Raw genomic sequence first — 21,491 nt, forward strand, 5'->3', positions numbered from 1 at the left:
AAATGCCCAAATTGGTTCTTGCTACTTGCTAAAAAATGGGAAAACATTTTTTTAAATATCATATGTTCCTTAAAATGGTACCCGGAGACCCAGAACTAATTCCAGCGATCAGAGTCCACTCTAATCATGGGCATTACTATTGGTAAGCCCCCCAAACTACCGCCAGGCCGGTGGGTACCTCTCAAGTTGCAGGCCGGCTTCTGCACGGCAAGATCACAGAAGTCGACCTGTTTCTGTGACAGCCGGAAGCCTAATGAAGGCCCCCAGGCCTGTCACAGTAATAGTACTACTAAAGCTGGTTTATAGTTTAACACTTTTTTGCTTCAAAATATTTTTTCCCCCCATTTACATCCTCAAAAACCTAGGTGCATCTCACGGCTCGTTCACATGGGCAAGAGGGGGCAGATTTTGGCACTGAATCTACGTCAGAATTCGCCCCCTCCCAACAGAGGTTTATTTAAACCGCTAGCTTACTTTTTTCTGTGAGCGGTTTGTTCCTGCTCACGGAAAAAAGAAGTGAGCTGCCCTTTCTTCAGGCAGATTCCACGGCTGATTCAGCCCCAGGGTTCACCTCGCAGCAGCCCCCTCCGCCCTAGGCCCATTCATTTGAGCCTACTCTTGAGCGGGAAGCCACGACAGGCGCATTTTGGTCCTATTCTGACACAGCTTCCCGTGTCACAATCAGGATCAAAATCTGCCATTCCGTGCCCAGTGTAAACTAGCCCTTATGGTCCAAAAAATACAATGTACACACATTATACGCGCACACAAATATTGCTACTGTATTGTATTGCTAGAGTGTCATTTTTATCATACAGTAAACCTTGTAAAAACTCCTGGTTTTTTTTTCGCCCCCATTCCGACTCATCCTGAATTTTCTTCCATCTTCCCAGTACAAACACAGGATATTAACTGGTGCCATTTAGTACAATTTGGTCTGCCAAAAAGCCTCATTTAGAAATCAGGGAATAGAAAAATAAAGATATAGTTTTTTAACAGCAATAATAAACACCTACTGTCCTGTCACAGACTTGTAGGTTTTGGTATATATGTACAGTATGTATCTGGCGTACACCTTCATCAACCCTATTAACCAAACAGCACAATCTTATGTACCATCTTGGCTCCTGTCTGCATGGTGTAGCTTCTTAAATCGACATCTGTTGGTCAATTTATTAACTGCAATATTTCATAATTCACTTTATATTGCCAGGCAACAAAAAAGTAAAAATAATTCTACATCTCTTTAAAATATGCAATTTTCTGATGTTTGTGTCCCTATAGCAGATGTTTTTCACTTATTTTGTAAGTACAAAACACTAAGAATAGAAAATAAATTGTTATTGCATTTTTTTTTCCCCTCATCAAAAACAGTCATACCAAACTTTTTCTTTATTTACAGTGTTTAAAAAAAAGGGGGCAGAAGAAAGGACAGAAGAGTAAAAGATAAAATATAACACTCACACTGACGCGATACAGCAGAGGGTCTCGGGGCAGTTATCTGACAGGTATACTGTAGTAGCTCTATATATAAACCACACTCTCAATAGACTCCCTTTGGTAGAAACAGTAATAAAGGAGGTTGTGGTTTCCAGATGTTCCCCCCAATCACTATGTTACAAAGATAGATAACAGAAGGTTAAACTAAGACGGCGCTTGCTATAAAATAATGGATGGGGCAGGAGATGAATGGGAGAACCTTTAACGGTATTTACACTTGTATTTACATACCACGGGTGAGAGTAGGTCTGCTAAGACTAACTGGTAGGGAGATTGGCAGGAGATTCTCGGTAACACTAGACCCAGTTTTCTACCAGAGGGGCTTGCGGTAACTCGAAAGCTTAATAAACCCTCCAAGTGAGGGTAAAGGGTCCACCCATGCTTCTGTAAATGATCCTGCTGGTTTAGACAAAAGATCTTAAGCTTCAAACAAGTCACTCCAGAAAGGAATGATTTCATGTCCCATCTTCTTAAGGGGTTTTAAAAGCTGGTCCATATTTTACTCGGTACTTGTTTATATCCACAAAATGTAGGGTCTCCGAGTCCCGGGTGGTGGCACAGGGCACCATACCCTCCACCCCCTCTCCCATCAGCCACTTTCTGGTATCAGCTGCCATCTCCCGGCTCACATGTTCCAAATTCCACTTGCTCAGCCATGTTTGGAAGCGCTGGTGCAGTCGTTTGCTGACTCGCTCATGGGACTAAAAGGAAACGTGATGGAACAGATTCAGTGTTAGATCTTAAGACTGACTGGAACACTAAATATAGAAAACATTAAAAAATATCCTCTCACTCAATACCATTCAGTCTGAAAATGAAATATTAAAACAAACTTCCTTGTGTCCCACAAGATCAGCAATTCCGTCTCGCCTTACAATTATGTGCCTGACTTAAAGAACCCCTACAAAAGTTTCTCTAACATGCAAAAAAAGTCACACGACTATGGGCGGGTTCACACCTGCGCCCTTTAGGCAATCCAGCTGGGTTTCAGTCTTCTGCCCCAAGAAACTGGACAGGGGCCGGAAACCTGGCAGTCAGTTTTCAAACCCATTCAAGTGAATGGGTTTGAAAAGTGAGCGCCTGTGAGCGTTTTGTACCTGTCCGAGGCGAAACTGGGTTTTTAAACCGGACACAGTCCTGCATGTCGACTGTGTCCGGTAAAAAAAAAACGGTTTTGCCACGGACAGGTACAAAATGTCCAGGGGCGTTCACTTTTCAAACCCATTCACTTGAATGGGTTTGAAACCTGACTGCCGGGTTTCCGTCTCCTGTCCAGTTTCTCGGGGCAGAAGACTGAAACCCAGCAGGATTGCTTAAAGCGCGGGTGCAGATGTGAAAGGAAATACTAGCTGAATTATATCATATATACTGGGGAACTAGGTGTATAATGATTGAAAATAAATAAATAATGGGAGTACAAAATCCTGCAGAAAGGAGATCATCAGGTCCCCACTCTCCATTCATTTCTAGGTTTAGTGTTTCTTGGTCACTTTCCAAATGATTCTAGATGGTATTCAAGTGCATTATATGTCCCCACGTTATTTCATGTATGTATGAAATGCTAGGTTCACACTAGTGTTCGAGTGTAGTAAAATTCAAGACAAAAAATAAAAATTCCATTGCTCTGATCATGCCTACATACATACACACCTGCTGTGCCCTCAATAAGGCAGTGCGACGGTACATATAGTCCTCAGATTTGATGACGTATACCATCTTGTAAGAGTTCAGCTTGAATTTGCACTGCAGTTTGTCCAGACTCTCTAGATTCTCCAGCGTCCGCTTCCCATTCCCTTCCTTCTCCTGTTGTTCGCGGCCTCTCTGGCACTTCCGGATTCTGCGCAGGTTCCTGTGTGACAATAAAGGACTAGTAATGTTGACGTTACAAGTCTATAAAGTTTGAAATCCCATTTTCACATGTGAGGAAAAACACACCCTTAAAAACAGGTGCAAAAAACTCATACAAGATAAAGCCCAAGAGTTCAGCGGTCAGACTAAATGTCAAGATAAGAATACTGGAATAGCTTCCCAACAGAGGTGGTAGAGACTGAAACAAGAAAAAAACCTACAGGAAAAGGCAAATGTGGTTATTGACTAAAACCAGGGATAGTGTCGCTGGCACAGGTATCAGATGATGAGCTCACCTGGGTAAGAAAACAGGTTTCTGTGCGAGATGCTCTCTCAGCTCTGGGGAAGTAGAGTCACAGTTCATGTATCTTTCCACATAGTCCGACCAGCGCTTAAAGAAAGAAGACAATTTGTGCAGAATTAGTCCCGGAGCCCCGAATGCCAAGACCCATAACAGGCAAGCAGACAATAGGAGGAGAAGTGCACAGTGGAGCAGCAGCAGGAAATCTAAGATGCTGACACTAGCTTGAAAACCAGACAGTCTGAATTGTGTGTTTTTGTGCAGCTTGAAAATCACAGCATTCAAAATAAAAAATGCAGTACACCCATACGTTGCAGTTTCTTTAACCAAAATCACAACCCAATTTTATCGAGAGAGAAAAAAAAAAAAAAAGTACTAGCAAGGTTTCCAGTGCCACTATAAAACAGATTTTGGGTTGTGTTACAGCAACTAAGAGTTTTTTTTTTTTAATGGGTTAAGAAAAATAAAAATTATATATATATATATATATATATATATATATATATATATATATATATATAAAATTCACCACTCTAGACACTGCACAGTTAAACACATGTGCATACTCAAGCCCCTTTCTGACTCTGGTCCGTCGAGAGGACCTTTTCTATCAGTAGGTGCCACTGCTCTGATTCCAAATTAGCTGAAATTTTCTCTCTGCATATGCTAAATAGGTGTAAAGGTGGGTGGTCCATCTGTCTGCTCCAGCCTAGGACCACCCATCTGAGACCTTATAATCATATTGGGTGTTGCTTGGGATGAGTGGGGGCTAGAAAACAAAATTCCAGATGCATGGATAGTGGAGGCGCACATTAAATGATGCACAGAGGAGTTGGTAGAGGTGGTGCAATGTTCTCTTTAATGAACCAATATGGCAGCCTCATGAGAGATATACAACTGAGATCACTACACCAATTGTCAAGTTGAGGCTTGCAACCCTAAGTCTGTGACAGACGTAGTCAAATGTAAGGATCTCAAAGTTTACAACACCTTGCACAACATCAGGATGTACTTAATGGTTCCAAAATCTTTTCACGTTGGCTCCTATTCCAAGGATATGATGTGCTCATGTGACTCCAGGTAATGTGCTGCTTCTTATTCTGAAGATTTCATGGTAGCCGCCACTCAGTAACATGGAGCTAGATCAAATTCACATGGTGTATAGTAAACAAGGCTTCCTTGTCTGATGATATGACAGCTCTTTACTAGTATCATTGCCTGAACATTTAACATGTATCATGACTGAAGATAAAACATCTGGGAAGGTGAGAGAGTCCTAAGCCATCTTCGATATGGGGAAAAAAACCCTGATATTTGCAAAGGGGGAGTTGTTTAGGCGTATCATTGACCACCATATTGTTTTCAGTGATTTAAACAGCATACACAATGCTACATCCAGTTATATAATGCACAATGTTAAAGACTGGCCACACACACACATTAAAGTTTGTCAAACCATCTAATGTGTATTGGGGCTGTTGGATGCCAAAATGTATCCTTTCGGTCCATGATAGAAGCAGTTTTCAGAGCATATGTGCCTATGAGGGTGCCGAGAGGGAGAGCGATTGGTCAAACAAGCTCTGACTAACACCAGAAGTATATAACCAACCCTAGGCACAATATATAGTGAAAACTGTCTCATGAACTTCAGACCCCTGCTACTCACCGCCACCTCAGTTCATCACATACAATGACACACTCTTGGTTTGGTTTTGAACATCTCATGAGGGAGACTTCATATTGTAAAAGTGAATGAAACATTAAATGCATTGCCTCCCTAAGATTGGGGCACATGGAGATCATAGTAGCGGGGGCATCTAGTTCGGTACCTTTACAGACCTACATGTTATCAATTACGATCCTTTATATCAATGAATTAGAAGGCGTTAAGTGACAATGTTATGTGATGCCATAAGGCTGGAGGAAACGGCTTGGAGTTTTACTGGTTTCAATAAAATGGTGAAGTTATAAATTGTATTATGAAGAGTCTCTGCACTGAAACCAATAACACCTATTTTATTCAGATATTACACAAAAATCTAGACACTCTCTCAGAGGTAATCCTATTGTGTGGATGACTGGTGAAACTCTTCTGCTGACATTTGTATCTTGTGAACAAATCCTAACCGGACGCCTTTTCTGCCAGCCGATACAGCAAATCCAGCCAACTCAAACACGGAGGAATTGCAGTGCGAGTCTTCTCAGCAACCATTGGCTTTACTGTGGTCATGATATAGAAGCTCTATCTAGGGTCCATCTACCTCATGACAGGTACACCTTAAAAGCTACTAGTGTCAAACAGGAAGGGAGGTGTACCAGAGGCAAGTAGACCAGTTTTCAGTGACTCCTGTATTTTGCTGCTTTACAGTACATCCAAGTGAGACGTTGCAGGAAGTGGAATTTTCTGAATTTCAACGATGCAAAAAAACCTTTAATGGATTTTTTCCCCCCGTGTTTTATTATGGTCATGAGCACCTTGGAAAGTGACTGCAGGGAAGTGGTGAAAACTCTCAGCATACACATTATGTGGATCGAAAATGTATTCATTATTAAGCATGCATAAGATTTCCTTAAGGACTAATTCACACGTAAATTACGTGTGGCTCATTTTGGTCATGAAAAAAAAAAAAGGCTTCCTAATTAGGAAGCGTTTTTTGGACCTTGCTGCACTTTTTGGCGTTTTTGCACTTTTTTTTTTGTCAAAACCGCCAGGCTATTTTCCCCTTCTGTAAAGTGAATGGGCCACAAACACCACATCGCGTTTTATTCTGCGCGTTTTTTTTTTTTGCAAAAAAAAAAAAAAAGTGCAGAAAAAAAATGCGCGTTTTTCACCTCCCATTCACTTCTATTGCTTTTTTCAGGCGGAAAACACCTGAAGCAAAGTCATGTCGCTTCTTTTTTCTGCTAGCAGAAAAAAAAAAAAAAAAACGAAAAAACTGGCTGTTCACAAAAGGCTCCATAGTAAAGGGGCAAATTTTGAGGCAAAATCCGCCCCTTTGCCCCATTGTGAACTAGCCCTAAAGGGGCTGGCCACTTTCAGACCAATATTGACAAACATTTACAATAAAAAGATATACAATTTTCCAATATACTTTCTGTATCAATTCCTCACGGTTTTCTAGATCTCTGCTTGCTGTCATTCATTCTGTTACTTCTAGAGGATAAAACTCTGACCATGGTCATGTGATTTACAGTCCATGGTCATGTGATGAGGACATAATACAATGTAGACTTGTATTGCTGTCTATGGGACTTGCAATCAAATGATTGCAGGTTTAAGCCACCTAGGGGGAAGGGGCAATAAAAATAAAGCTTTAAAAAAATAAAATAAAACTTCTAAATCACTCCTTTCCCTCATGTATCCCCTCAGTATTATATACTCTTTAATACACCCCCCAGTATGATAAACTCTTTAGTACACCTCCCAAGTATTTTAAGCTTTCTAATACGACCATCCCAGTATTATATGCTCTTTAATACCCTCCCCCCCCCCCCATATTATAGGCTCTTCAGTATCATACACACAGTCACGCACTCTCATACTCACCCATGAAGAGCCGCCGGCGTCCACCTCCTTTTCACTGCGGGAGCTGATGACGTCATCGTGCCCGCGTTGGGGAAGAGGTCTGCAGTCAGTATAGGCCGCGGTCGCGCAATCCGCGGCCTACACTGACGGCTTTCAGCTGTATGTGCATCTGCGCATACAACTGAAGGCAGCGATCGCTCATCAACGGGGAATCCTGTACCGGATTTCCCGTTGGTGAGCGATTTGGGTGACCGCACGCATGCCGGCATGTAGGGCTCTGCATGCCCACTCTGGCATGCGTGCCATAGGTTCGCCATCACTGGACTAGGCTATGGCCCTCAAAGGGATATTTCAGTTCTAAAATTCTGAACTGTCAAAATGCTTGCTCCAGGGCGTAACAACGCTACATTCAGAGTACATAGCAGCTTTAGTATGGAGTTTTGCATGCAGCTATCAAGTAATGCTCTACTCAAACAGAATAGAGTACCAGCTTTCCGTCACTTTTGCAGCCCACAGATTGGCTACGACTATTAGGCTGACACATGTAACCAGGAGGTGATCCAAAAAGTTGAGGTTAGAATCACATGTGGACATTTCAGTGAAATACACGAGTGAATCCATAAGAGTAGGCTCAAGGCCATTACACAGCCCATGCAAGGACCACATTTCACAGCCAGAGCTCAGCTCCAATGAACTAAACTCATGCACCAAAGTCACATGTTCCAGAACCACTGCTGCTCTACTGCCATGTTCTGACAGCATAATGTGAACAAAAGGGATAATAGACACATTCACTATGATGCTGTAAGTTCAGACAAGCTGCAGTTGGGCCAGGAAATACAGCTGAGTCTTCTCTTTAAGACTTTCCTTTTTGAATAGACTCCTGCATTTGGTTGAATGGTGAATGCATTTCATCCTAAAGCTGAGGCCCCACATTGCAGAAACAGCTTTTTTTGTTGCAGATTTTATTGCGGTTTTTTGAGCCAATGCCATGAGTGGATTGAGCAGAAGGGAGAAGTATAAGAGCTTTCAATATATTTCCCATTCCTTTCGTAGCCACTCTTGACTTTTGCTCAAAAAAGGCAGCAAAATCTGCAATAAAAATAAATAAATAAATAAATAAATCTGCATTTCCACAGTGTGAGGCCTCAGCCTAAAGGAAGGCATGTGTGAATCTAGCCTATAGAGAGACAACATCTTTTAGTAAACACCCATTTCTAGTTATTTCATCATTATAAATTAAGCCCGTAGAATAGCTTTTTGGAAGTCTATGTTGTGCCATTTCAAGGATAATGTTAAGATTGCAGATTTTTCAACAATTTCAAAGAGAACCTGTGAAAGAAGCCTACGGCAGACTGTTTGATTTCTGCTACAGATATGCTGTTTACACGTTTGCATTGAATGGAGGACAATCCACATGTTTAAAATATACGCCAATACTTGCATAATAAATCATCCATCTGAATATGCCCCAATTACTCCTACCAAAAATAAAAATAAAACTGTATAAGGTTACCAGCTGGGTGTGTCCCTGCACAGTCTAGCTCTGTCCCATCAGTGCTGCCAGTATCAGACTGTGTAGGGAGACGCCCCACTGACAATAGGAATGATAGAAGTCAGATGTCAAGTTAATCAGAAACATTCAGAGGGATTAACAGAGGAACAAGCTCAACACATTAGTTATGAGAAACAATGCTCCAGAATGGTTACATGAAATACACAAGTATTTAGTATAACAGACATGTCAGGAAAGATGACAAGTCCTGTTTAAATCACAGAGTTGGATCATAGCATTTTGAGAACACTTGCCTGCAGCTTGTTCAGAACTGTCTGCATTCAGTTTATAACTTCCATGACTTTCCTGTAGTTTTGCAGAAAATCAGTGCAAGTCTGTGCCCTAATCAGAACTGGGAAACACGGTCTCAGGTTGAGCAGCCATGATTCAACCAAACTACATCCTAAAATTCTCCATTCTGGTGGTTTTACCATAAATTGGAAGAGTTTTGCTGTGTCAGTTTATGTCCACAAAGAGTGTAGAAGTTGACTACCTGGGTAAAACCAGCCTTCCACAACACACGATAGCACAATGTTTGTGCTACAATGCGCCTTCTAGCTGTGGTTTTATTGCTAAGAAGGATGTGAAGTTAGGTATATATTATTCAATTGTAATTTGCCACGTCATGCTATCCAATACTTTCCCTCATGATCATTGCTTTATCTCAAGTGTCTCCGTATGTAAGGACCTCCAGACACATTTACACATAAGCGTGTATGATATTAGAAGCTTTAAAGTCCTATAAGACAATTGCCACTGTCAGCTTAAGACTCTAATGTTTGCTAGTAGTATCTGAGAACAACTGTAGTAACTATCATACTTGATATAGAATTTAGCTATGGTCAATATTCAATAGCATGGGAACAAAGGCATCTCTGGGCATGGTTTAAATGAGGTATTCTTACAGGTATGCCATAAGATATGCAAGTCCCTCCTCTGGTCCTCTGTTTTGTCTGATAAAGCTGCTGTAAATGGAGGTAAATGGCTTCATATGCATGACTCTCCATTTACCTTTACTGTAGAATTAAGCATACGTTTGCTTGGCTGTATTAAGAAACCCCAAAGCAGCAAATGGAGAGCGCTGTGTACGCACGTCTGTTTCACCATAAACGGCGACTCATCAACAGACGAATCAAAGGGTCCACAGGACCCTTATAGGACCTGGATCTATCAAGACATTTATGACATTTTCAGTGGATTTACCACAGATTTCTAAAATGGTAGTGCCTTTAAAGTTCAATTCAGGAAACATCCCAAAACTACGGTCAAAGGGCGTTGAACATTGGTTTATATAATACTAGAACAGGGCTTTATTCTTCTTCATGAGTATAGGAGAGAAACAAGGAGAGTGCTACTGAGGTTAGTGATTCAGGAAGAAAGTGAAGAAGAATGATATGATGGAAGATTCAATGGGAGAAAGAGCGGAAAAAACAAAAACAGAACAAATCACTAAGTCACCCTGGATCGTTAAAACAAGTTTATTATATTACACTTTGATTCTGGCTCCAAATTTTTTTTTTTTTTTTTTTTTTTTATATATTTTGGAATTTAAAGTATACTCTGGATTCTGTAACAAACCAAAGATTGGTAACATTCTGTACAAGTATATAAAAAAGTCAAATAGTACAACACACTGCAGGTTTTGTTTGATCGGGGTGGGCTGTGATTTGATCTCAGAAGGCGATTTTCTAGGTGTTTTCACACATCCCCCCCGTGACCCTTTCCCCAATAGGTCCTGGAGGTCGGGGTCATGCCTATGGTGGCGGTAACCGAGAGCCCCTCAGGAACGAGTAGGGCTTACCTCGGTCTCCGCTGGGTCATCTGAGTTTTCTTCCTCAGTGTCCAGCAGTTCAATTGTTAAATGGACCTGTCCACAACTCTGGGAAAATATCAACTGTATAAGGAAATAAAAAGATAAGAGGATGAAACATTTTATAACTGATAAAATTTAGTTATAAGCTGTGACTTACACATCTTATCACTACATTTCATTAAAAATACAAAACTAGACCACCTAACCATCACATGTAACTCGTACAGAGCAAGTTTAATACGCACATCCATATGTAAAAGGTGTTGCCAGTGCAGATCTTTTATAATCTATAACATAAATCCTGCTCTAGAAGGACTAGATACTATTTTTATTAGTGAAATTTTTTTGGTCAGCTGTAGCCATGTAAAATTAAAATGGGATAACGTCTGATGTACACATGGCTACACCATAGTATGCAGTTTACTGGACAGCTTCTACACACTACTATCATACCAACTACTCCAGGATGTAGTGTGCCATTTATGATGCAACATCAATTCAGTACTGAACACAAACCTATTGTGCTATAGGAAATAAATTACGTATACTAACTGCATGGTTGACAATTAAAAGGTGTTCTTTATTTCTATATTGCTAGGTATTGTTATTAAAGCTGTGGATAAGTCAGAAATGTGATACACACTATACACCATTTCTAGCACCAGAATACTGAACAAGTTGTGCTTATTCTCTTAAGTGAGCAGGTACACAGTGCATTTAATCATACTACACACGCTATAAACATTGGACAGAAGAGCAGCCATACTTCATAGGTACACATGTGCTTAAGGGGTAAGAAAGAAAAAAAAAAAAAAATAAATTCTATACATCTCTATCATATCTCACAGGCGGCAACAGATTAAAAAAAATAGTTTCTTTCTTATACCACCTCTAATAGTTTTCATTTTAAAGAAAAAAAACCAAACAAAAACCCCCCAAAAACTACAAGTTTCTACCATATTGCCAATATACTTTGTAATATCAGGGTAACAGGCAACTCACCTTGAAACAGTTCTCGTCAGCCATCAGCTGTTCAGCTTTTCGCTGGTAGTTGCCCTCACCGAGGGTGCGGGATGCTTGGGTAGTCAGGAGACCCCCTGTAGCATTGCAGCTGCTCTCAGAGAGGTAGAGATCTGTCACTTGCACGCAGATTTCATCACTGACTATGTGCTGGAGCTTTGGATATAAAATGAGAGGGGGGGGGGACAAAAACAAAAAAAAAAAAAAAAAGTCAGAACCAACATATTAACAGTATTTTCTGCTGCCATGACAAGTTTCGAGAAAATTTCTAAACACGATTTCCCCCCGAAAAGTTTATTTTCCACTGACCAACAAACCACCAGTCGAAAAACAACACAAACTCATAAATAAACTGTACACCCACCGAATGATCGTTTCTCTTTTAGAGAAATACTGATCTAAAATGCATGGCCTGAAGTGATTTTCCCACACTATATACACATATAACCTCTTATCCTTTAGATGGGGTCTAAGTGTTAGATCATTGGAGGCCTGCAGCTCTCCTGCATGCTCAGCCAGAGCCTCTTTCTCTATGAGACTTTCAAGACTATGATGCCCAGCAGTCACATAAGTGAATGGAGCAGCGGTCAACCATGTGTAATTAAACCCCACTAGACTTCTCCCCCAGTCTTATTTTATTAAATACTGCAGTTTACATATTTGCCACTAGGTGCCAGTATATTAGAAACACATTAGTGAGAGGTTATTCAGGGACATCACTGATTGATTTTACAGTTTATTCTTTAATTACATTAAGTGACCGTTCTGTGTGCAGCCACAGCCTACATTACAAAGGAGTGAAGCTGGCTAATATCCTTTAAAAATTAGTTTACATTATAAATGAAGTGTTAACACAAAGTAGTGTGGTACACCTGGCTAAAACTCACCTGCCTGACTATGCTCTGTATCAGCTTGTCCATAGTAAAAGCAATAAAGGCATGGATGGTGAACATCTCCCGCAGGGAGTCTTCATATTGGTTCGAATCCATATTCCCGTCCAGCAGGTTGCGAACCATGTCAAGGAATGCCGGATAATAATCCACAGCCTCTATATCCACTGCAGCAGAAAGAAAGCAGACATTTAAGTACAAAAATACAAAAGAAACTAGTAAATAAGCAGCATTTATAAAAACTATATACAGCCTGGTAAACAAAGAAATGAGTGAATAAGCTTTAATAGACATGGCACAAGCTCATACATTTTATCTTTGATATGAGCAGATAACCTGTGCTAAACCCTACGTATAAGCTTCCAAAGATTATTTAATACAGTGGAATCAATGTATTTTGTGTGAAAGATAATGAAGAGGAAAGCGGAGTTGTGTCAATTGCTCAAAATTTTTTTAAAAATTCTCTATATATAATATAGGCATACACGCCTTTGCACCTTCATTTATTGTGTTTTACACTTCATGACTTATCTGACAACATACATGGTATCAGGAAATGTGTGTGTGAGATGGCTTACATTATGGGACTTGATTTGGCAACCAATCTTGGCATTTTACTTTTTTCTTTTATAATAAAGTCAATAAATAGGTGGTGCTAAATTAGACTAGACCATCACTTGGAGAGGTCTTCAGTAGTTGATACCTTTATTAATGAAGGTATCAACTACTGAAGACTTCTCCAAAAATTTCTGATTTCATATCCACTGGCTAACACGGTACAAAGATATTTTTCCTTAGACCATCACTGTAATAGATCTGGCACAATTTAAGACTATATAATCTAAGCTTGCACTGTGAAACTTTCAAACAGTATTAGTACATTTGCCCCTCTGTCCTAATTCTATAGTTATCTTTTTTTTTTTTTTTTTAATATTTCAATGAAATAGCATGTGAAAGAAATGCAACATCCCACAACCCTCAAGATATTCAGAAATACACTTACTTGGCTCTTTCAGCCGGAGCTGGATGGCAGGACTATCGTTCTTGTCTCTCTTTAGGCCCAGTACTTCTCTTTCCCACTCCCTTTCCCTCAGCTCTTCTTCCACTTGTTTTTCTGCTTGGTTGTAAATGCGTAAGAGGCGAGAGCAAAGTATCTGGTGCAGTCGCAGGAAAATGTACCAGTTATTGTTAACATAAAATAAGTTGTAGGCATCGTCCATACCCCTGAACTTCTGTGCTGCAGTGCTTGCAAACATCAACTTAGTTTTTGGTGGGCTACTAGCCCCACCTCCCCCCACCCCATTGTGTTTCTTGTTGACCCCATCTTCTGTTTCGGCAGTCTCTTCCTCCTCCTCCTCTTCCACATCAGACAACTCCCCTCGCTGGGAGAAAAGAAGGTCTGGGATAAAATGGTAAATTATTTGTTTAATTTTGTACTTGTCCTCTTTCTGTATACCAGTCTGTCGCTTCACATGATGGATAATGAGAGAGGCAGCATCCTCCAAAATTTGTTTGTCCTCATATGTCAGTGTGAGATGAGGTCCTGTGGGGACACCAGAATTGTCTTCTGATGCTTGCTCTTGTCTCTGTGTAAAATATACAGATATTATATGAAAAGACATCCTCCGAATATAAGACCTATTGCAATTTCTTATATGTTAATAAATAAGGCCTCCATTGAAAATAAGACCTAGCGGTCTAGCAATCATTGCTTACACCGTCACATTGTTGCAACCCCCCACCCCCTCGCTAAACATTAGCATTATCCAATTAAATTAAGTTCTTACCCGTGAGAAGTAAGCAGCCTCCAGGGAATGCTGTGTACGGTGTTCCGAGTGTGCACAGGAAAGCCTGTTGCCGCCATCGCTGTACTGTAGCCACTGTCCCTGCTGGTGTAGGATGAGCTGGGAGAGGCCTTCTGTGCATACACTAAGCATCCTCCGCGGCAGGAATATCCACTCTCCTAGCTCATCCCACAGCAGCAGGGACAGTGGATGCAGAGCAACACAGTGGCAGGTTTTCCTGTGCACACCGACCACCATACACAGCATTTCCCCTGGAGGCAGCAATGGCTGCAATGCTTCCTATGTTCTTTGCACAGCAAACATCTCATCTTGTTTATTTAAAGAGGACCTTTCATGGTTTGGGGCACAGGCAGTGCTATATACTGCTGGAAAGCCAACAGTGCGCTGAATTCAGCGCACTGTCTGCTTTTCCGAACTGTGCCCCGGGTGAAGAGATAGCGGGCCTGGTACTGTAGCTCTTTACAGTCAGAAAGGCGTTTGACACTCTGTCAGGAACATCCGTCTGTACATGCAGCACCAATAGCGCTGTACTGTGTGAGCGGGGTGGAACGCCCCCTCCCTCTAATCTCAGTACTCGTCCATAGACGAGTATTATCAGGAGGGGGCGTTCCTCCCCGGTCTCGGAGCACAGCAGTATTGGCGCTGCTTGTACAGAAGGACGGTCCTGTCAGAGTGTCAGAAACGCCTTTCTAACTGTGAAGAGCTACGGTAGCGGGACCGCTAGCTCTTCACCCGGGCACAGATCAGGACTTATCTGAATTCAACACACTGTCAGCTTTCCCGATCTGTGCCCCGGGTAAAGAGCTCTCGGTCCCGGTACCGCAGCCCTTTACAGTCAGAAGGGCGTTCCTGACAGTCAGTCAGGAACGGTCTTCTTCAAAGTAGCGCCTATAGCGCTGTACTGTATGAGCGGAGAGGAACGCTCATACCTCTCCACTCACACTGTACAGCGGGATAGGCGCTGTTGTGGAGAAGGACGTTCTTGACAGATTGTCAGGAACGCCCCTTCTGACTGTAAAGAGCTACGGTACCGGGACCGAAATCTCTTTACCCGGGGCACAGATCGGGAAAGCTGACAGTGCGCTGAATTCAGCGTACTGTCGGCTTTCCAGCAGTATATAGAACTGCCTGTGCCCCAAACCATGAAAGGTCCTCTTTAATCAGATAAACATTAGCATTATCATTATCTGAAAAGAAGACCAAGCACATCTTTAGGACCAAAATATAATAAAAGACACTTATTTTCAGGGAAACAGGGTGCTAGGCAAGTCTGAGATTGCAAGATGCTAACCTCATCATAGATGCTTTCAATCTCATTAAGAAGGCTCTTTGAGCGAAGGACTTTTGTGTCTATTTGCTTGTAGTTTATACCCTGATGGTCTAGTGATTTCAGGTAGTACTTTTCATTCTGTTCTCTCCAAATCTTATTGAAGCCTCGCTGGGCTTCCCTCCATTCCTCTTCCTTCATTTTCAGCCTGGATAAAGAAAAAGGGGGGGGGGGGAAGCACTATAAAAGACTCAGCTTAAAAAAAAAAAAAAAACCCACCAAAACAAACCAGGACAAGTGACTAGAACTTACGTAAAATCAATACATCAAAAAGCAATGTGTAACAGTAACATATATGTCACACAGAACATGTCTGTGTAATCTGTAGTCTGAAATAACACACCTTTTCAATACAATAGGGACGGCGACAGCTGGGTTTTTCTTCAAGCCATCTATTATATCAGCAGCCTTGTCAGCATATATCCTTTGCAGTGCCTTGCGGTGGATAACTTCTGATGTTCCCCCTAAAGTGTTGTCCAAACGAAACTTAGCCTGGTCCTCTGCAGATAATCGAGAGAGCTTCTTCTGAATAGCCTCCAGAACACGGATTGTGGCCAAATTGGTCTCCAGCACAACATCCAGCTGTATTAAACCAAAGAAATATAACTGAAGCTTGATAAAAAACGGGTGCTCCAGTAGACATGGCCACAGAACAGTTGCATAAAGATTAAAAGTCAATTTGCTGCACTTTAACACAAACAGTATAGCCAATATGCCCCAACATCATCATATAAATGGTTTTGATTAACATTTTTGAAAATTGAAATTTTACAAATGTAATTTCTACAATATAAAGTAAAGATGACAAGCAAACTAAATATCCGCAAATGACAGCATGTACAGATGTTAAATAGAAAGTAAAAGGATACATAAATAGAGTATCTCAGAATTAAGAAAACGCAATCATCAATAACCTTTATTACAGATATAAGTGGTTTTGAAGAAATTCCAGTGATCATAAAACCCCTTTAAGGCTACAGAAACTCAGCATTTTTTTTGTTGCAGATTTTGCTGTGATTTTCTTTTAGCCAAGTCTGGAGTGACATGAAAAAGAATGGAAAATTTAAAAGGTAACCCTTTGGAGTGCAGTTAACAGAAGGAAAAACGTCTAAGTGCTTCCTTTATATCTCCCATTCCTTTTGAAGCCACTCCTGACTTTGGCTCAAAAAGCTACAGCAAACCTGGAAAAAAACAAACAAAAAACAAACACAACCCCAACCAAAAACACCCACACTGCATCTCTGCGACATGGGGTTTTAGGCTAAAGCATACCTGTCATTTCACTATTCAGGATAAGCTGTGGTATGTACATGAGAACAAACCATTTCTGGCCATTATAAAACTTAGATTATGCAGTTTTCTCTGCATGCTGTATTTATAATTTGCAAGTCTCTGGTTAGTGGACACAAGTTGCCATACACAATAAAGAGACACTTAAGTTCAGTGGGCTGACAGAGTTGACGAGTAAGATATTTGATGCAGGCTACCTTGTCCTACCATCTAAATATTGCCTACAGTGAAGAAAGGGTTAGATCATAGTTTGCTGTGAGAGGAGAAGGCCTACATAGACTATACCAGACTGGAGTGGGGTTGCTAGAATTTGATTGTGATCAATCACAAGTCTTTGACGTGGAATGTTAGCGTGATCAATTGCACAGTCCTAGCAAAAAGCTAGACAATTATACAATATCAATATAAAATTATAAATGTATAATTTTATTTTGAAGCCAGAGTTGCCCCAGCCCTGATAACCATAGCAGTCAACTCACCTCAAACCGCTCATCTTCACAACGATAAATGTGTTCTTCATACTGAGTCTTTTTAGAACTGACAAAGGTTGAATCTTCTGACCAGGAGGGAAAGGAAACCCATGTATCATTTAGGACCTGTGGAATGAGTTAGGTATAACTTTAGGTCTTTACAATGGATAGTAATATATTAGTACTAGTGTTAAAAGCCCAAGCTAAAATAAATAAATTTCTGTCTTTTGGAACATATAATTAATGTAACATGACTAATCATTTATCTGTGCAATTCCCTTTTTTCTGTCCATCATAGATGTGGAGTTAAAGAGGACCTTTCACCACCCCAAGGCTGTGCAGTTTTCAGCACCAAGTTATAGGTGTTGCTGCACAGGCTCTGGGGCACTTTGAATTTTGTTTCTTGCCCTCCCCCCCTCGTTGCGGAGTTCTGAACCCAGTTACTTTTGTCGCCCCAACATGTCAATCAAGCCCCTCAAGAAGCATCTAAATACAGAAGACAGAGTGGATTAAGCACCGTATTGGAGTCTGCTGTCTGGACACCGTGTGTAGGTTGGTTGTCAATCTCACAAAGAGAACCAGTCAGTAGATTCAAGCTGGCTGTCTTACAAGTTACATTTTATTGTACCCACTAACCCCACACCCAGTATTTCATTGCCCGTGGTTCACTTGATCTCTCAGTCCAATGTAAAAAGATATGCAAACAAAAGACTAAAGATCGATAGTGTTAGGGTATGTTCACAGTTTTTTTTTTTGCAGGCCGATTTCGGAGAAATCTGCCTTAAAAAAAACAAAAAAAAAAAAAAAAGCAAACCCTCCCATTCTTTTCAATGGGAGTCAGTAACAGTTTTTTCCTCAAAGAGGTCATTTCCAGTGGCATTTTTTTTTTTTCAGCCTGCACAAAGATTGTGTGGACATACCCTAACAGTATCAGCAGCACATCTAACTATGACTATACCAGCATCCTACTTAACACTAAACCCAGAGTCCAAACAAAAACAATCCTCATATGTCTTTTTTTTTTAATGAGCAGGTGTACCAGCAGTAGCATACACTCAGGTCTTAGTGCCAGCAATACTACTTCACCCAAACTTTCCTAAACAGCTGAAAGGCAAATGTATAGTTATGCTTCAATAATTCCCATCTTTCATCAATGCAATATTATGCAAGTTTGCCTTTCAGGAGCTTTGGAAAGCTGACAAACAATAATACCAGCCTTCTCTGTAATCCTGATGCTATATGTAATGAACTAAATAGTATGGTAAACCATGCCAGATTTGCTTCTTAAGAGTATTGGGAAAGCTGGGTATCATACTAGGTAATGCTGTAATCAGGACTGCTGAATAATAAAACAAGTCAGAATATAAAATAAATGTACTTGATTCAGAGCATGCCATGTTTGCTTTTCAGACTTCTAGAAAAGTTGGGTAACATAGCATGTGAAGCTATAACAAGGAATAATATATGTACCTGCCTAAATCAACCCCCTTGTGCTATAATCATTCCACCGCATACTAGAATTTCCTGTTCAGGCTTATAAGGTGGATAACATAACAAGTAATGCAGTAGTAAGGACTGATATATACTAAATATAACACCCCCCACCCCCTTACACAATTATTCACAAATCACACCAAAGCTCGTTTGATTTAGGTTTTAGGATTCTGGGAAAGCTGGGTGGAATAGCATGTGGAGAAATGTGATCAGGAATACTGAATACTACACTCATCTAGATGAATGCAACTTGTCACATAATTGTGCCATTTCCTTTCAGATGTGCTGTTCAGGATCACAGGAAAGCTGAACAGACTGCTGATGAAGCAAAAAGCTACCTATTAAAATTAAATTGTTCACTTAAGTCATGACACAGCTAGGTAGTTTTGCCTTTCAGGAATCTGACAAAAATGGGCGACTTGTACAAATTAGATAAAAACCATGAAAAGGACACTAAAAACCTCCCCACTTCCTGGTAGAATTCACACTCTGACACTGCATAGTCTTCTATTTCACTCAATAACACTCCTCTACATCATTAAACTTAATGGGAACTGCTCAGAGCTGCAGTTTATCCTGTAGATATATAGCTAGAGGTGAACTACATCCTACAGCTCTGTTTTTATTCTTGTTTTCAGGGTTTAGTGTCCTTTTAATGATCATGGCACGCCAGAACTGTCTTCCAGCAAAAATCCTTGGGCTACTGGACACCGCCACCAACCAGGGGGAGGAGAAAAAAAAAAACAAAACAAAAAAAAAAAACAAAAAACACACACCACACAGAATCCACCTATTTTTCCCCTGCACTTCACATGTGCAGCGAATTGTGCTGCGCTTCTTCCATTCCCAGGAGTCAGGTGGTTTGCTGATTTGAAGATCTAATAGCCAAGGGCACACAGGAAGAACACGCAGCAGGCAAGTCAACAGCAGCAAACCTGTAGCACTGTATAGCAGCAGAAGTGGATGATATTTCCACAAATTCACTCACATGCTGTTACTAATACCCAAAGCACAAACTGAACTGCACTGTAGATGTAAGCCTGTAGTATGTCAAATATTATTGTAGGTTTTGGCTGAATCTTCCAACCAAATACAATTCAATTGATTTAGGATGGGCTTTGCCTTTCTAGCTTTCAAGAAAATATGCTGCTGAAATTCTGCAGCATGTTCATCCCATGTGTGTCCAACCCTGAGACTTTGCGTGAGAGCACCAGGTTTACTGACATAGTTATGTTTACCCCAATACACTCTAGATTTTCAGCAACCTTTGGTGCCAGTGATATAGAAGCTTAACATTCTCGTATTTATTTTTTACGATCCTAGTTTTCTTTTGAGTATCCAAATTGTTAAATTTTGTTACATTTTTCGTTTTGTATTAAAGAACCTGCCACGTGGGAGAATATAATGGAAGTCTGTGCTGTGACTGAACAACATTTTCTGCAGTTTCTCATATGAAGTCATCCAAATACTAAAATATTGTCTCAAATCCCCTCCACTGACCAGTGTTCACAGGACAGATTTCCAAAGCTTACTGAACATGAACTTTTGCAATCAACTATTTTTAAACATACACATTATATACACACACACACACACACACACTGTACTCCATTTACCTCTTTGCAAAGTGGGGTTCGTCCTGTGCATTTGGGCTGCTGGAAGCTTTTGGGCAGTGCTCTGTAACTGGAACCTAAGCGCTTACATGAGGCATAATCAATTTCCATTGCAATGCCTTCTGTATTCCTTTCTTTTGGGAAGCTTTCAAGATGTGAAGACTCCTTGTAACCCAAAAAGTTCTTGAACCAGGTGAACAACTCAGGAAACTTGCTGTTGAGAAATAAAATTGTTCACAGGATTAAAGGACAAGAACATCCTAGTGGTTACAGTAGGGGGCAGTATTTCATGGAATAGCAGGGACTCTAGAATCAGATAACTATAATACTAAATGTCAGTCTTGCTGCATAGCATTCAGGCTGATGAATCCGGCACAGAGTTTCTAGTCCAAAACACAGTTGTATCAAAGCTGTTCCTGCCCCTTACCCAGTAACTGTGCATGGAGTACGGCACTGTGTAAAACAAAGAAAATGAAGGTAGGGGAGGGTCAGATCAAACAATTATATCGGACATTATAGAACATTACAAACTTAAATTTTGGAGTCATATGAGGAGATTGGAATGGAGAGAATTTCCTTAGACATCACTGGGTGAAGAGTCAGAATTAGGAATATATATATATATATATATATATATATATATATATATATATATATATATATATATTACAGCTGAATATAAATATCCTACTCCCTATTGTTTTCAATCAACAATAACTCTACAAATATAGATAACACATTTGTGTAATGTGAAAGAAAAGAATATCCTTTCATATGACACCAAATTTGTATAGTTTTAGAAGGTCTGAGATAGACCCTCCCCTACTCTTTACACAGCCAAAAGTCCATACACTAACAGTTAGTGAGCCAGAAACCGCTCTCAATAGAGAAACAATGGGAAGAGTGCTAAAATGCAGGGTCACAGAGAAGAGAGTAAAATTTGTTGATACAAAAAAAAAAAAAAAAAAAAAAAAAAATTATATATGACAAGTGTATTAATGGACACAAATACTGCCAAAGAGTCAAAAGTTACTCCCAA

The 21,491-nt window shown here is 40.4% G+C and overlaps 1 protein-coding gene across 5 annotated transcripts in view; it reads right to left on the reverse strand.

Moving 5' to 3' along the window:
- Window positions 1–1,371: 1,371 nt before the first annotated feature.
- The window catches only part of SIN3A (SIN3 transcription regulator family member A), a 46,447-nt gene continuing 26,327 nt past the window's right edge, over window positions 1,372–21,491 (reverse strand). For 3 of the 5 annotated variants that reach the window (XM_075273676.1, XM_075273677.1, XM_075273673.1), the window contains exons 11-21: window positions 20,456–20,666; window positions 17,355–17,471; window positions 15,929–16,167; window positions 15,550–15,733; window positions 13,457–14,039; window positions 12,451–12,620; window positions 11,546–11,719; window positions 10,532–10,624; window positions 3,645–3,739; window positions 3,151–3,349; window positions 1,373–2,201 (exon numbers count right to left, since the gene is read on the reverse strand). In XM_075273676.1, coding sequence (XP_075129777.1) covers window positions 1,971–2,201; window positions 3,151–3,349; window positions 3,645–3,739; window positions 10,532–10,624; window positions 11,546–11,719; window positions 12,451–12,620; window positions 13,457–14,039; window positions 15,550–15,733; window positions 15,929–16,167; window positions 17,355–17,471; window positions 20,456–20,666 — 2,296 coding nt within the window. In that variant the 3' untranslated portion in view covers window positions 1,373–1,970. Of the gene's footprint in view, window positions 2,202–3,150; window positions 3,350–3,644; window positions 3,740–10,531; window positions 10,625–11,545; window positions 11,720–12,450; window positions 12,621–13,456; window positions 14,040–15,549; window positions 15,734–15,928; window positions 16,168–17,354; window positions 17,472–20,455; window positions 20,667–21,491 lie in introns of all 5 variants that reach the window. The other 2 variants (XM_075273675.1, XM_075273678.1) reach the window with 2 other exon arrangements.

Source organism: Leptodactylus fuscus, chromosome 5, assembly GCF_031893055.1.
Source record: "Leptodactylus fuscus isolate aLepFus1 chromosome 5, aLepFus1.hap2, whole genome shotgun sequence".
Taxonomy (NCBI): Eukaryota; Metazoa; Chordata; class Amphibia; order Anura; family Leptodactylidae; genus Leptodactylus; species Leptodactylus fuscus.